At 38.2% G+C, this 17,505-nt stretch overlaps 1 protein-coding gene across 1 annotated transcript; it reads right to left on the bottom strand.

Annotated features, from left to right (window-relative positions):
• Positions 1-2,637: 2,637 nt before the first annotated feature.
• LOC121995236 (two-on-two hemoglobin-3-like) lies at positions 2,638-13,000 on the bottom strand. Its single transcript, XM_042549024.1, has 6 exons — positions 12,860-13,000; positions 12,519-12,806; positions 6,373-6,515; positions 6,149-6,279; positions 2,961-3,105; positions 2,638-2,858 (listed from the first exon to the last, which is right to left on the bottom strand). Exons 1-6 carry the CDS (start codon positions 12,998-13,000, stop codon positions 2,759-2,761), a joined length of 948 nt encoding a protein of 315 aa, XP_042404958.1. The 3' UTR covers positions 2,638-2,758.
• Positions 13,001-17,505: the final 4,505 nt, after the last annotated feature.

The following is a 17,505-nucleotide window of genomic DNA, read 5'->3' as shown; positions in this document are numbered from 1 at the left end:
CAGGGACACTTTATTGACAAGACTTTTCAGGATAAACTTTGAGAACGTGTCCATCTTAGGAAGCGTGCACACACACTACAGGAGCTCTATAGAAAGGGAGGTCCAAGCATCAGCGAATGTATGTGCAATTCAGTGTTGTTGCTACTGTTCATTATAGTTGTTGCTCCGCCTTCTACTTCATTGTCAGTGACTGACTTGAGCGTCGGAAGGTCAATGTCGAGGACTCCCTCCCTGATACGACACTAATGTAATTTGCGTTGCAGGTCTGAACTGAGTCTACAGACAATCAACGAGAATACCACATCCCAAACTTTCCATCTCATCGACTTTCGGACAGGATCACAAGTCAATACAACATTAATCCAGAGTTAATGCAATCCAAATACGAAAACAACTTAGAAATTTATCAATGCAAAATAATAATAATAAAAAGTATATGATTTCATTGATGAGTTGTTATTAATGTTTTGCTTGTAATAATTATTGATCCATTCATTCTTTATTTATTGAATAAATTTTATTTTCTTAGTTGAGAGAAAAATGTTTTTACCGGTTGCAATTGGAAAAATACATGCTACCGCTAGAAGTAATTAATAAAAAGTACCATATAATGCTTAGAGCATCCATACCAGTTTCTCTATCCAAAATGCATAATTTAGGATAAAAAAGTTACTTTATTAAATTTGGATATCCACTTTTCAAAACATCATATATCAACTTCCCTATTTCTTTTCTCTCCTCTATAATGTTTAGGGAATGGAATCTATTCCCTAAATTTAGAGAAGTACTGTTCATAAATGCATAATTTAGGGAATGGATAAGGTAGCTGATACAAAGATTTTTTAGCTACCTTATCTAAAATTTAAGGTAAAATCTTTAAATAGGGTATCTGATGCAGATGCTCTTATAGACCAAAAGAGCTAATATATTTAATGATTTGTATATTTAATTGTATAAAATTTTTAAAAAGAAATCCACTAATTTCTTTCATATTGAAAAAAATTTATCAGAGCACATGTCCAAAATATAAATATATCTAGAAGACACAGGATTATGGATGTCAACACTATAGCATCAAATATCAAACGTGATATAAGATTCTATGAAGTCATCTTCAACACCTGCCTTAGGGACAATCTAAAAAAGCCTTAAGTTCTTTTTATAGGACATCAAGTATTTCAAGTTGGATATAAAAAAAAACATGTTGTTCCAAAATCAATTGCTTAAAGGGTTATAATGCTTAAGCCAGATATCACATCTTTTCGAACTGATTTATTTTGAAACGAGTTGAATGAGAATAAACGTACCATATAACCAATAGTGGTTCTTTAAGAATTCCTTCATTTGATAAGCAATGTCACATCGTTTCAAGGTTTGAAACTTCAAAGGAGTGTCTTCCTTGTTCATATCACTTGCTTTGCTGCAAAGAAGGATAGAGCTATAGATGTGGGTACTCATTAGGCCTGGTTGACATAAAAACCTTATATATATATATATATATATATATATATATATATATATATGGAATATGCACAGTATTCTCTAAAATTATGATAAAGCATGAATCATTGTATTCTACGACTATGCCCTCCAAATGAGTAAGATATTAAACTAATAAACCATGACAAAGTAAATAACAGTTTGCCGGCTGGCTACATATGAAACAATTAATTAAAGGCATTAATTAGTCATTAACTGACTTCAATAATTAATGCTTCCACAGACATCAAGCGCCCAGTTTACGTTTGATTAATAATTCATTTGGTGGCTCTATTGGGCCGTTCAAATCCCTTGTGTACATTGTACAATCTCTCTCTCTCTGTATATATATCCATTCAGTTAGATAGCGAGGCACACAGACTTGGGCAACAATCCATTTGCTTAAGAATTAAACCTTATCACTTCCACTTCTACAGCTCACCTTACGGTGTTCATTCGAGATCTCTTATGGCCTCCATTAAGGTTTCAGTTCTCATCCTAACCTATGCATTGATCGCTGTGCTACTTCATCCATTGGTGTGTCAAGGAAGAACTACGACAACAAAGGCTATGACAACCATAGAAGGGGCTGCAACCAATGATGGTATGTATTGAATTCATTTTCACAGTTGGATATGTATTTAGAGCTGTGGTAAAATAACTAATTCCCTACTCTTTGCAGGTAAAACTATAGACCAAGGAATAGCATATATTCTTATGGTCACTGCCCTTCTTGTCACATATCTCATCCATTGATAATCACAAATCATGCAGCACGGATGGCAAGCTTCAGTTCGACTGGAAGATCAATTTGTCACAATGTATGTATTCTTATCAGGTTTAGAGATCTCTATCATTAATTTGTCCCATTATTTGTAAACAAAGGATGATGAAATAAAGGATGATTGTCAAACCAGAACATTATATAATTTATTTTTCTTCACAATAATTCCAATTGTTAGAAAAACATAAATGAGGAAGAGCATGATTATCACAAGTCCATTTCAATAAAACTGAGTTCAACCTATCTGAATTAGTTAAGGGGATATTAAACAATGAGAACATGTACTAGGAATCATCAGGACAGCATAAAACAGATCAAACCATCTGCACTCATGATTCATGAAAATGAACATGATGCATCGTCTGATGGGTGTGTAATGATAAACAGTCACAGAGTGCATTCATGAGATTTATTCGCACATGCTGGGCAGAGTAACATGATTTGGAGTATTATACATAATGTCAAACAATTGTCAATTCAAGAGCAAGTTAAATCTTATGTGGATGTTGATGATCCATTTGCACAATGCTTACATTGGCTTTGTTGCATTTGCTTTGTCATCTCATTACCACCCACAAGAAAGTAAGCAGTGTGCCTGAAAGCCCAAAAACAATAATAATTTTCGTATTATCAACATAGGAAGATACAGAAACGTGATGAAGTTGAAATAAAAAAGGAAATAGTGATTGGTAAATACTTGAAAAAATTCATCATTTTGACTTTTGAATCGGGGTCGATGCTTGAGGTGCTATCCAGTGCTTGTTGCATGTGGCGCAGCCACCTCTCAGCAGCTTGGTGTGTAACTGGGAATGGTGCATGTCGTCCGATCAGAGCTGGATGACCTGCAATAATGATTAGAGTGAGAACATGCTGAAATAATTCAGCAAAAGGTTTTCTTTCATTATAGAAGCAGACCTTGAAGTAGTAGAATCTATGAATAGGCATTTGCTCAGTTTCTTTTCTGTATCAGACGAGTTGACAGGGCATTCCAATTTAGATTCTCAAGTTCACTTTCGTGGGGAGCCAAAATATCATTATATGGAAGTGAGGAACAAGAAAGCATCATATCTGATACGGTGCGTGTTTTGTGGGGTCGATAGGATGATGTGACTGAAAGTCAAGACCACAGGAGGGTCAGGAATCAAGCTGACCTGTAAGGCGAGAAGGTCAGAAGTCAAGCCAGCGTGATTGGTCAACAGGCCAGCTGACAGGGAAGTCAGCAAGGTCAAAAATTAAGCCAGCGTGGCTGGTCAATAGTCTAGCTGACAGGGAAGTCAGCAAGGTCAGAAATCAAGCCAGCGTGGCTGGTCAGCAGTCCAGCGTAGCTGACAGGGAAGTCTAGCTGACAGGGAAGTCAGCAAGGTCAAAAATTAAGCCAGCGTGGCTGGTCAACAGTCTAGCTGACAGGGAAGTCAGCAAGGTCAGAAATCAAGCCAGCGTGGCTGGTCAGCAGTCCAGTTGATAGGGAAGTCAGGAAGGTCAGAAGTCAAGCCATCGTGACTGGTCAGCCCAGCTGACAGGAAAGTAGACGGAGGTCGAGAATCAGACCCAGCGTGCAGATCGGAACGTACAGGCCTTGGATAACAAGAAGCAGATGCGGGTCGGGAATCAGACCCAGCGTGCAGGTCGGAACGTACATGCTTTGGATAGAAATAAGCGAATGCGGGTCGGGAATTAGACCCAACGTGTAGGTCGGAACGTATATGCCCTGGATCAATAAGCAGATGCAAGTCAGGAATTAGACCCAACGTGTAGGTCGGAACGTACATGTCCTGGATCAATAAGCAGATGCGGGTCGAGAATTAGACCCAACGTGCAGGTCGGATCGTACATGCCATGGATAAAAGCAGACACATGTGAGTCGGCGGACAGACCCAGCGTGCAGGTCGGAACGTACAGGCCTTGGATAACAATAAGCAGATGCGGGTCGGAAATCAGACCCAGCATGCAGGTTGGAACGTACAGGCCTTGGATAGAAATAAGCGAATGCAGGTCGGGAATTAGACCCAACGTGCAAGTCGGAACGTACATGCCCTGGATCAATAAGCAGATGCGGATCGGGAATTAAACCCAACATGTAGGTCGGAACGTACATGCCCTGGATCAATAAGCAGATGCGGGTCGGGAATTAGACCCAGCGTGCAGGTCGAAACATACATGCCTTGGATAGCAATAAGCAGATGCGGGTCGGGAATTAGACCCAGCGTGCAGGTCGGATCGTACATGCCATGGATAAAAGCAGACACATGTGGGTCGGCGGACAGACCCAGCGTGCAGGTCAGAACGCTCATGCCATGGATAACAGTAGACAGATGTGGGTCGGCGGACCAACCCAGCGTGCAGGTCGGGTCGTTCATACCATAGATAATAGCGGACAGACGCAAGTCGGGGAGCCGACCCATCGTGCAGGTCGGGACATGCATGCCTTGGATAACAATAATCAGATGTAGGTTGGCGGACAGACCCAGCGTACAGGTCGGAACGCTCATGTCATGGATAAAAGCAGACACATGTGGGTCGGCGCACAAACCCAGCGTGCAGGTCGGGACGTTCATACCATAGATAATAGCGGACAGACGCAAGTCGGAGAGCCGATCCAGCGTGCGGGTCGGGATGCTTATACCATAGTTAACAGCGGACAGATGCAGGTCGAGAATCAGACATTCAGACCCAACGTGCAAGTCAGACTGTACATGCCTTGGATAGCAATCAGCAGATGCGGGTCGGGAATTAGACCCAGCGTGTGGGTCGGAACATACATGCCTTGGATAACAATAAACAGAGGCGGGTCGGGAATCAGCAGGTCGTCGGGATGTACATGCTTCGAATGACGCAGACGAAGGTGGGTCAGGAGGCTAGACACTACATGACAAATAGGCCTGCAAGGAATCGTAACACCTGTCAGAGAACAATCATCACACGTCAGGGAATATTCTAACGGTGGGAGGCTCATACTCCTCTTGGTTCCTCCGCCAGCCTATGAGAGAAAGTCACGTGCTGACCACCGCCAGACAGAGCCTGACATCCGACATTCCCTGACATTCGCCAGGTTCCAGAAGCCTCAGTTGCAGTATAAAAAGGGATGCTTTGTCCCTTACGCAGGTACGCTCACTGGTCATTTCTTACCAGTCTTTTACTTTTCGTGCTTTCTCTGTGATTTCTGGGGAAAAAGTACCTGACTTGAGTGTCGGAGGACCTGACCCGGGGACTTTTTCCCTAGTTTCTGGTCTCTAACGACCGGTGGACTCGTCTGAGTGTGTGCAGATCAATAGCGTCATCATCCTGGTCATTTCTCTCCGTAGAACCGCCCGTGTGAACCTGTCCAGGGGTACCTCGCTGATTCAGCAGCTCAACGACTCTCCGTCAACTTTTAGCACAACAAGACCCGCCTTCATCTCACTCAGCTTCCGGACGGGATCAATATCTATATTTTGTTATGCTTTTATAATCAATATGATTGTCACATCTAGCTATCTACATACACAGAATAGTTTGGTCATGCAACATTCTTTAAAACTTGCACACATGAGCAAAGAAGCTTGACAAGAATACATTGGTATTCTTATGTGGCAATTACCTAGGGGAACTCATCCTTAGGATGTTTCTGACTTAGTTAGTTTGACTTTGGTAAGATATTAGCATTTATTGGGACAACAGGTTGCCACATTTTATAGCCTTTCTTCTTGATGTAGAAGAACATCCCATGACTTTTTGTTTGACAACACTATGCAAAATGAAGGGGCTTAATAAAACCAGAAACTAGTTGTGAAGTCTTCCAATTGCAACCACAATGCACTGACTCACTGAGGTTGAGAAGCCAATGGTAAGACAACATCCACAATACTAGGACCACTTATTTACCTTGTACATATAAATTCCCCTTACCTCTCCTCTTGGAATACAGATTAGGGCCTCCCATCCTCTGAGCGAAAAACTCGTACTGGTTCCGGATCGCGTCCTCCTTCTTCGAATTCGAAAAGATCGAGCGGAACCACTCCTCCTCGTCATCGTAAACCCTACCGACCCACAACGACAACGAAATCAAAAATGGCCAGAATCCATCACCTACAACGGAGAGGACAGCGAAGCGAGAGGTAGATCGGCCTCACCTGTTGTAGAAATTGGTTGAGAGATCGACGAAGGGCTGGATTCCGCCTAGGGTTTCGAAGAGGTTGGTCTCGTCGATGGCGAAGGCATCGCTAGCCGCAACCCCACTCCACTCCGACGCATTCTGCTTAGGCTGTAAATTAATCAAGCGTTAGTTGTGTTTACTTGGGTAAGAACTTATTTCTGTTTATTTATTTATGTTCGTTCAATATACATAAGATTAATTAAATAAATAAATTTATGGACAATATTCGTGAATAATGTTCGTGAACGACGTTCATGGACAATATTCACGATTCATATTTATTAATAAAACTCTTTTCAATATGCTAAATAAATAATAAAATAAAATAAATTAAATTAAAATTATCAAACTCAATAATCAATCAAACAACTAAAAATTTTAAACATCAAATAAGCTTGAATTGAGAGCTTGATAATATCTAAACGAATCAAACTCGAACCAAACTCAAGCCAAGCTCAAACCAAACTCAAACTAAACTTGAATTGAGAGCTTGATAACATCTAAATGAACCAAGCTCGAGCCAAACTTCAAACAAATTCAAGCTCATAAAAAATAAATCAAGTCAAGTTTGAACACTCATTTCAAAAACTTGATTCATTTTAAGATCGACTCAACTTAGTTATCTTATCAAATAAATCTAAACACCCTCAAATTCGACTCGACTCGACTCGGCTGATTTACCATCCTACTTTTGCTGCAGCGACTGCATTTTTTAATATCTTGTTTCTCTTCAATGATTTAAAAGAGAGGGATAGCTTTATAGGGCTCGTGTCAGTCCCCACTCGTCCATCGGACGGTCGGGGATGGATGAGGTATAGAGTATTGTTTTAATGCTGACTTGCAGATCAGGGCCCATCTGAATGGGATTTTATTGACGGGTACGCTGCGTGCGTGCGAATTGAAGTTGAGTTCCTATGTAGCATAACCCGATAATGGGCCAGCCCACTCAAATAGCCCAGTAATGTTCGTGAAAATAAGGGGGGGAAAAGGAAAAAATTCATAATTCGATCTAATTATATGACCAGATCAAAGTTTAAGTTTTTTTTTTCTAAATGTCGAGTTATCTTTCTTAACTGGTTCTTAGGATTTTACAAATATTTCAATCTTTGATTTAGCTTTGTAAACGCAGGTCTGAAATTTCAGATAAAAATAATTCTTGTGTACTTAAAATTGTTTTAAAAATTATTTTGCCAAATTTAATCGAATAATAAGATTTATGCAAGTGAAAGATTATGAAATGTAGTCATGTTATTGTTGGATTGTTTGAATCTGTATACTGCTCACGGTTTTAAAATAGATTTATATTATAAAGGATAATTTAATTGGTTGACTAATACTTTTAAAAAAGATTATTAGGTAATACTTTAAAATTAGATTAAAGATAGATCGATAAAATTATTGAATTTATGGTTGAATTTTTTGTTGGCTCCAAAAATGATATGATATTTTTTACTTCTATATTTATAAATATTTAAGTTGAGTGTAGTGAATATAGTGAAAAATAATGATAAATTGTTCAACCTGTTGTGAAAAATAATGATAAATTGTCACAGGGTACTTCATGAATATAAATTATGTTCCTAAACAAATGTGTAAACCATTGATCGATTAATTATTAGAGAGTGAAATTAATAAGCAACTATTAAGCTAAGAATATATTAAGTTGAATTATATATGTTAATATTTTTATCTATTTATTTTATTTTACTTTAAGCTAAAAAATATAATATTCTTTATTATAAATGTATGGAGTTGGATCTCTGAATGCATGATTTAATATTATAAATTTAATAAATAGTGTTAAGATAATTTATTTTCTAAGATGGATAAAATAGTGTTAATAAATAGTGTTATGATTTATCTTGAACTTCATTCATATAAAATAAATAGATATAGAATTATTTTCTAAGATAATTTATTAACTTATAAACAGTTTGTTTAACTCAAAGTCCTCTCTTAATTATCTTATTCAATCATACACCACAATAATTATCCTCGCCCTTGTAAAACTACAAAAGAAACTCTCCTTCACCTCAGAGATATGTGGTTGAAATTATTATTATTATTATTATTATTATTATTATTATTATTATTATTATTATTATTATTATTATTATTATTATTATTCATCATTATCACACACCCTGAAAAGCATTATGCGACACATATTGCGAAGATCTATTATATGCCATATAATTTGTATGTGCACTATGATATGTCAATACTTATGCCATATATATTATTATAAGTATGCGTCACGAATTCTATACAATCCACAATTCGTGACTTACAATATATCTATCCTATGCTTTTATTGCAGGTCACATATTCATAAAAACTGATATACAATATGGATCTAGTATTTTTGTCAAAAATTTTACTACATATATATCTTATCTTAAATTATATTAAATATTTATTTAAAAAAAAAACATTTTTTCAACTTGTGAGTAGAAGGTCGATCTATTAGTTGAAGTGCTAGTTTAATAGTATATGTAACAATGCACCAATAATTTTGTTTTTTAAATTAATTTTTATGTATAATATTGGACAATTTGTTACGAGAGATATTGGAGAAAATTAAAATTATATAAAATTAATTCTAACTTATCTGTTGAGATGACCTGAACAAATAATCTCAGGTTGTGGGTTGGTTATGTCAGGCTTCCGTCCGAGTTACGGGGTTGATGCGGTGCATAGCAGAATCGGGAGTCAATCACTAAGTCGGGAAGAAAATTCGCTGAGTAAGATACTGAGCCCTGCGCTCACCGTAGTTTCCTTGAGACAGATTCACCCCACCTCCGGATGTTCTTCGAGGTTCTTTCGAGTCATTTGTTTCTAAGATATAATGGAAAAACTACACACACAACCAAATACTGGTTATTTGTGGTGAACTAAGAATGCACACAAGTGTTATCACGAATTGTTCAGGCGAACGGATATACTACTGAGAGAGATTTATGGGAGAATACGAGTGGACAGATGTTTGCTTCATGCTCTTCCTCTCGCTCTCTATCTTATGCTCAAGGTCTGAGCTCCTTATATAGGAGCTCAACCTTTAATCATAATAAATGACTGATTAATGGTCATTTATTGCCATAAATTACGGACAATTTTAATTAGATTAATTAATGGACATTTATTATAATTAATTATCGATAATTTCAATTAAATAAATTAATAATTATTATTGTTATTAATTGTCGACAGTTTCAATTAAATAAATTAATGACCATTTATTGTCATTAATTATCAGCAATTTCAATTGAATTAAATTGTTGAAATTATTTCATTCGTTTCACTTGAGTAGCAAAAAAAAAATGTCACAAAACATTCGTTTATTCGCTTGGGCAAATCTTGCCTATCCGGCATTCGACGTGCGCAAGTTGTACTTACACACGAGTCAACTTTGGTTCAGTTCAATCTGAGCTCTGGATTTGCACCCACCTCTACACACTCACGCGTAAGAGAGTCAATCCACATGCATATGTTTACAACATCAATACATGTGTTAAATTTAAACCAATAATAAAACCAAGAGACTTCTAATGTGGGACTAAAAATCTATGCATAATAGAGTTTCTTTGTCTCCACCTCTTTATTTCATTCACATTTTCAACAATCTCGCACATGAATGGAATATAGGGTATATGATAACATTTAGCAGTTGAGCAAATAGAGGGTAGATAGGTTTTACCCTTTGAACCTTCCCTTATGAAGATCTGTTTGCATACTGGTTGACAGTAGATATGATGTCCTTGAACTATTCTATCGTTTGTGTAAACATTGACATATCTCACCCATAACTCTTCCTAATCCAACAAAGTTCTTATAAGTGTATTCGTTCTTGGCCACGAAGACATCTGGTTAGTTGAGAAGCTCTATGAATTGTGCCTCCAATTTTCTTTGAAACAGCCCAACTTCTTTCTCACATAGGTGATCCCTCGAGAGTAGTCATTTACTCTTCTTGAGCCCATCGGCTTACCATGATCCAGCCACTTTTTTATTAGGTAATCCCCTACAGTGTGTCTAGTCAGTATAAATTAGTTATCCCTTTGAACATAGTTCTTAGGATCTCGAGTCGTCATAGGTTGGGTGTCCTCTGCACTGATCGCTGACAATGACATCAAACTCATTCCTCGTGATGAGCTTGCAACTAACTCTTGATTTAACCACTTTGGTTAGCAGATATGCTAGGTTATCCTTTGACTTTACATAGTCAACAGTGTTAGCTCACATGGAGAGTAGTTGTCTAATGATATTATGTCTACAACGTATATGTCTAGACTTACCATTATACAGATGACTCTATGTCCGGCCAGTTGCTATTAAACTATTGTAATGTATACAAATTGTCGGCACCAGTTTTAGCCATCTTAGAATATCTTCTAGAAATTTTTGTAGTCATTCAGCCTCTTCATCACATTTGTCAAGAGCAAAAAACTCAGATTCCATTGTGGATTTGATTATTACCGTTTGTTTACAAGATTTTTAGGAAATGACTGCACCTCCCATAGTAAATACATATCTACTCATAGACTTAAAAATTTTTATATCAGATATCTAACTCGTATCGTTGTATACTTCGATCATAGCAAGATATCTCGTATAGTGCAGATTATATTCATGAATATATCTCAAGTACCTCAATATTTTTGTTATCCCTTTTCAGTACTCAACACTAGGATTACTCGTGTATCTACTCAGTTTACATACTATATAGGTCAAGTCTGGTCGTGTACAACTCATCAGGTACATCAGATTTTTAATCACAGTAGAGTACTCTATCTGAGATATACTTTCACCTTGATTTTTCAATAGATGTTGACTCGTATCTATCGGCATTCATGTCAACACAATATTGCCCTTGGTGAATTTTTCAAGAATCTTGTCCACGTAATGGATTTGACTAAGAGCAAGTCCTTCTGTTATTCTATAAATTTTAATTCCTAGAATCACAACAGTTAGACACATATCTTTCATGTTAAATCTTGAGTTTAACATATCTTTAGTGGATTTGATTATCTTATCATTACTTCCAACGATAAGTATGTCATCTACATATAGGCACAAGATGACGTAGTCATTCTTTATAACTTTTATGTAGGCACATTTATCATATTTATTAATCTTGAATCTACATTTATTCATGATATTATCAAATTTCTCATGTCACTACTTTGGTGCTTATTTCAAGCCCTATAATGACCGTACCAATCTATAAACATTATTTTTCTCTCTCAGGTTACTCCATGTAGATTTTCTCTTCTAAATCTCTATTTAGAAAGCATATTTTTACATTAATTTGATATATTTCGAGATTCCACAGAGCGGCTATAGCCAATAATACTCTTATGGAAGTTATTCTTGACACCAGAGAGTATGTATCAAAGTAATCAAGACCTTCTCGTTATCGGTATCCTTTGATTATTAATTTAGCCTTGTACTTATCAATTGTGCTATCTGATGTCATTTTATTTCTGAAAATTCACTTGCAAACTAGTGGTTTAATTCTCGGAGGAAGATGCACAAGTTCTCAATTGTGATTTTGCAAGATAGATTCTATCTCAGATACAATTGTCTCTCTCTAGTGAAATCCATCAGAAGAACTTACTACTTATGAATAACTTCGGGACTTACTTTCCAACATGAAAGTGATAAAATTCAATCTATAGGATTTTTTTTACTTGAGCTCTTTTCCTCCATCTAAGCTCAACATTGACTGGTTCCTCCTTATCATCTTCACCTTGTGTTTCATATGCCCATTTTAAGGAGCTAGCTTCCTCTCGGGTCTTATACGAAATACATGCTCGAAGAATGAGATATTTCTTGATTTTATTATCGAGTTCTTATGTATATATGGTATTTGTGACTTATACACAAAAAAAGGTATTTGTGACTTATACACAAAAAACTGATATGCATTACTGTTATGTGCATATCCAATAAATATACAATCAATTATCTTTGGTCCTATCTTAATCTATTTCGGATCATACACCAAAACTTTAGCAAAACACCCCACATTCGTAAATATTTGTAGGACGGTTGTCTTCCATTCTATAACTCATAAGGGCTCTTATTTAATTTTCTTTCGGACACCTTATTTAAAAGGTAATTAACTGTTAACACAGCTTTCCCTCGCATAAACTCGGACAGTCTAGAGCTCAGTAGAAGAGGATTCATCATCTCCTTTAGATTGTTGTTCTTCCGTTTCAAGTTTTGACCATGCTCGACCACATTAGCTTTCACAGTAGCCAGAGAGAACAACTTTCTCTCTAAACTCTTGTTGTCTTCTTCGATACGAAGTCTAACAATGAATTTCTCCATATTCATCTTCTTTTGCTTGTGCTTCAGGTAGTTCTTGAAGTTCTTCCACCTGGGAGGCAGCATTTCAAAGATAGCAACCACCTATAAGGTTTCACTCAGAACCATCCTTTCTGGTGAATCTCATGCAAGATCACCTGAAGCTCCTGGACTTGGTTAATCATTGTCTTGGAGTTAACCATCTTGTAATCTAAGAATTGACCCACAATGAACTTCTTGGCCCCTGCATCTTTTGTTTTGTATTTCTTATCCAGGAACTTCCACAGCTCCTTAGCCATTCTCTTCGTTTTATACACAGCGTACAACGAGTCAACTAGGTAGTTGAAGATGTAATTTCGACAAAGGAATTCAGAATAAGTACAGGTCTACACTGCGTTGATGGTATGAACATCAACATCTTCAGCATGCATTGGGGGGGGGGGGGGTTCTCGGTCAAAAACTGAATCAGATTGAACATAGTTAAGTAGAAGTGTAAAATACCGAAAATAGGAGAATATGAATAAGGAAATTTTCCGGAATTTTTGGACATTTTTTTGGGAATTTTTCGGAGCTCGTACGGACGAGTTGACGGGGATAAAAACGGGGCCCAGAAAAGCCTGTTTGGGTTACCCCATTTAAGCGAGGAATTATTTCTTTTATAAATTCCTTATTCCTTTTCTTTTTCATTTATTTTTTTTCCCCGTGCCTATATTTCCTTCTCTCCCGAGCCTCACTCGGCCCCGACGCCGATTCTTCTCGCGCCGAAGCCCTAACCGCCGGCATGCACTAACCGTCGGCCACTCGGCGGTTCTTCTCCTTCCTCTTCTCCTCTTCCTTTGACGGTACAAACCACTCGCGGAGCATCTCAACGCTGCCGACTTCTGCCGAGCCCTCTTCTTTCTCGGGTCTTTGCCGAGCCGCCTTCTCTACTCGACAGCGACGTCGTCGCACGGGACAACGCCGGCGACTCTCGAGCCAACGCAACCGAGGACCCGACTCTAGCCTCTGCCCCGACTCCAGCGACGCCGTCCCTGTGCCCTAGCATCTCGCGCCGCCACCACAGGCGGCCACCCCGAGCCCTATCTTCGATCACCTCACATCAGAGCCGAGTTTTACTCCATCTCGAGTGCCCTAGTCGGCTCCGACGCCACTGCCGACCACCGCCTTATTCCTTGCTTGAGCAGCCGGCGATCGCAAGGATCTTCCTCATCAGTGTCGTGCCCTAGTTTTTCCCCATTTCTGCTCTGATCTATATTGTGGATTGTGATCACTGGCTGACCACTGCAAGTGACGTTGTTGCCAGCAACAGTGGGTTACAACCGGAGGAGGAGGTCAATTGGGTAATGAATTCTTGATATAAGCTTTGATGACCTATCTTAGTTTAGTTTGGGAACCTGATTTGGAAGGGAATATACTGATTTGGGTTGCTTGTTTTGTTTCTAGCAGCCAATAACCCTAATTGTGCGGCAAAAACCCCTCATTCCAGCATTCCCTCATTCCAGCAGCAATTAACCTTAATTGGGCAACAACTCTTTAATTCCAGCATCTTCTTGTTCTTGAATAAACTGTGGAACTTGAGGTGAGGTTAGGGTTTTAATCTTTGTGGTAGATGATTGTTAGTTATGTTAGCAAAAATTGTTAACTTAGATTCATGTGTAGGTTTTAAAGTAATCGAGTAGTGGAATGATTAGGGATTTACCCTAAATTAATTTAGAAGATTTTATTTAGCTATTCGTTTAAATTTGTAGCTAAATAAAAATGTAAATTATATGTTTAATATACAGGACCTTGACGCGAGACGAGTATCTCGGAGTCAGATTTGCACCATTTTATAGGAGGCGGGTACTTTTGACTTATTGTCTTTGATATGCTTAGTAATGAAAATAATATGTTGCATTAATTGTGTTTCCTATTTGTTTCGGTTAATCATTGCCCAATACATGTTACCTGTTTGATTGATTGTTTGATTGCATCTCGTATTGATCATGTACCCGATCTATCATGCTCATGGGTAGTGATATAACCATGTTTCACATGTTCAGGACCTAGGTTTGATGCCTTATTGATCAGTATGTCTTGATATGACCTATTCATTATGGTGCCCATTATTATATGTCCAGAGGTTGGTTTAGTATATTACCATGCTTAGTGACATGCACCATTTGCATGATCGCATGCTGTGCAATAGATTGCTCCATTATTGTCGAGCACATTGCCAGTTTCATCATTGTTCGGTGCTCCGTTGTGACGCTCATGGGTAGCGAGATACAGCGTGGTAGCACGTCAGTTTGACTCTTCCGGTGCTCCGTTGATCCGCTCAGGGGTAGTGTGACGCAACGTGTAGCACGTTAGAGATTCCTCCCCGTCATAGCGTACCGGGAGATGAGAGCATTGCGCTCCCCCATTTATGATTTGGGGTAGGAGTATGTATGTACTCTGACAGCATCTCGTCCACTCGATCACTCATCAGGAGTAGTGTTGCTGAGTGCACGGTCGTCACAGCCCTACCCACTTGGTTCCACTTATGTTGTGAGTTGGCTGACTGACGTCAGGGGTGACCATGACATTGGCATCATATACATGATGCATTTATTGTTTGTGTTTGTGTTTGTTGCACTTATATGCTGCACATTGCTTGGATACCTTGATTGACATGCATACAGGTCTTCTATACCTTTCGGACTGTTTGTCCTTTTACCGGGTCCTGGTTAGTACAGATTCTCTCCTGTCTTCTTCGGTTGCATTTACCTTTATTTTTATCAGGAGACTGTACGCATGATTAGTGCTAGGTGTTATTTCTTTACTTTGCATATCAATTGTACCTGCTGAGTGTTGGACTCACCCCGCCTCCATTGTGGATATTTTAAGGTTGATGCTGTCAGGAGGGAGTTCCAGTCGCTGGTCTCCACAGCACGTAGTGCTAGTCCTCTGCTGGGTTGAGTTGTTATTTTATTTTAGTTTTTCTCTATCAGACTTTGTTTTAGTCTTGTTTTTGGATTTTACATATGGATATTGTATGGAATCCTTTCGTTTGATGGACTTGTGATATGAGTTCATCGGATTTGAGTTTTACGAGTGTAGTTGAGTAGGGTGGATTTCGAGTCAAAGTACTATTGTTTGTGATTACTATTATTAACTGCGTGGTTGTGACAGCCAGAGGCTGAATACTTATACATAACTGCGTGGTGATATTTTATTTTATTGTTATTATTCCAGCCGCCTGTGGCTGAGGTATTTGTGAGATGTAGAAAAGTTTCAAATTGTCCACCGTACAGGGGAGATGCTGCCGAAATTTTCTCGGACAGGGACTCCTCTGGGGCATGACAAGAAGAGTCTGCTGTCACCTCTTGAAGTTCAATCCAATGAACTTCTCTAGTCTTTCCCCTTGGTTAATTGGCACAGTTCCAATCGGGGCATAAGGGGTCTTTATGTGTTGAGTTTGTTATACTTTGTTCTGTGGTCATCTCAACAGAATGAAATCTGTTTCAAGATTATTGGACAATTTGTTGCCGGAGATAATGAGAAAAATTACTAAATTGAAATTATACAAAATTAATTCTAACTTATCTTTTGAGATGATATGAGCGAATAATCTCATGCTGCTAGCGGGGCTGGTTCTGCCAAACTTTTGATGGTTCGAGTTGCAGAATTGATGCGGTGCGTATCAGAATCGGAGTCGATCATCGAGTCGGGAAGGAAATTTGCCGAGTAAGATACCGAGGCCTGCGTTCAACGCAGTTTTCTTGAAACAGATTCGTCCCACCTCCGGTTGTGTTTCGAGATTCTCTCAGATCGTCTTTTTCCCAGGATATAATAGCAAAACGACGCACGCAACCAAGTACTGATTGTTTGTGGCGAACTGAAAATGCACTTGAGTGCTTCAAGAGTTGTTCAGTCAAACGGATGCACGACTGAGAGAGTTTTTATGGGAGAACACGAGTGGACAGAGGTTTGCTTCCTACTCTTCCTCTCGCTCTCTCTATCTTCTATTCAATATTTGAGCTCCTTATATAAGTGCTCAAACTTTGGCTCTAATAAATAACTGATTAATGGTTATTTATTATAATTAATCATGGGCAGTTTCAATTGGATCAATTAATGGTCATTTATTACCATTAATTGAATGAATTAATTACCATTATTGTTATTAATTGTCGATAGATTCAATTGAATGAATTAATGACTATTTATTGCCATTAATTATCAACGGTTTCAATTGGATTAAATTAATTGAAATTAATTCATCCGTTTCATTTAAACAGCAAAAAAAAAAAAAAAACATGATAAAATATTAGTTTATTCGCTTGAACAAATCTTACATTGACCAGTCCGACATTCGACATGCACAGGTCGTGCTCGCATACGAGTCAATCTTAGTTCAATACAATCTGGATTCTATATTTACACCCACCCCTACGCCCCCACTCATGAAAGAGTCTATTCTCATGCATATGTTTACAACATCAATGCATGTGTCATAATTTAAATTAACAATAAAACCAAAAGACTTCTAATGTGAGACTAAAACCCCATACATAATAGAATCTTTTTGTCTCCACCTATTTATTTTATTCACATTTCCAACATATGATACGATAATTTTATTATTTATGAGCTCATAAGTTTAATAAGCACTTCAACTAATTTAATATATATATCCCACATTCGTGCGCGACTGCTAGGCGAGTCTCACTGAGTTCGGATGCCTGGACCTTGCCAGGGCCCCAAGTGGATTTCGACCGCTTGGGATGCTCGGACGGCTCCGATCACTCGAAATCAGTAGGTAGCGGGTGTGCAGAATAAT

The sequence above is a fragment of the Zingiber officinale genome, chromosome 6A (genome assembly GCF_018446385.1).
Source record: "Zingiber officinale cultivar Zhangliang chromosome 6A, Zo_v1.1, whole genome shotgun sequence".
Classification (NCBI taxonomy): domain Eukaryota; kingdom Viridiplantae; phylum Streptophyta; class Magnoliopsida; order Zingiberales; family Zingiberaceae; genus Zingiber; species Zingiber officinale.
The sequence above is the reverse complement of the archived record's forward strand: the minus strand, read 5'-3'. Positions and strand labels throughout refer to the sequence as shown.

Excerpts from the sequence above, each read along its gene's own strand:
- LOC121995236 (XM_042549024.1), bottom strand. The coding sequence starts at position 13,000 with ATGGCTAAGGAGCTGTGGAAGTTCCTGGATAAGAAATACAAAACAAAA. Across the intron at positions 12,807-12,859 it reads ACCAAGTCCAGGAGCTTCAG|GTGGTTGCTATCTTTGAAAT; the intron begins GTGATCTTGCAT and ends GAAACCTTATAG. Across the intron at positions 6,280-6,372 it reads TCAACCAATTTCTACAACAG|GGTTTACGATGACGAGGAGG; the intron begins GTGAGGCCGATC and ends GTGGGTCGGTAG.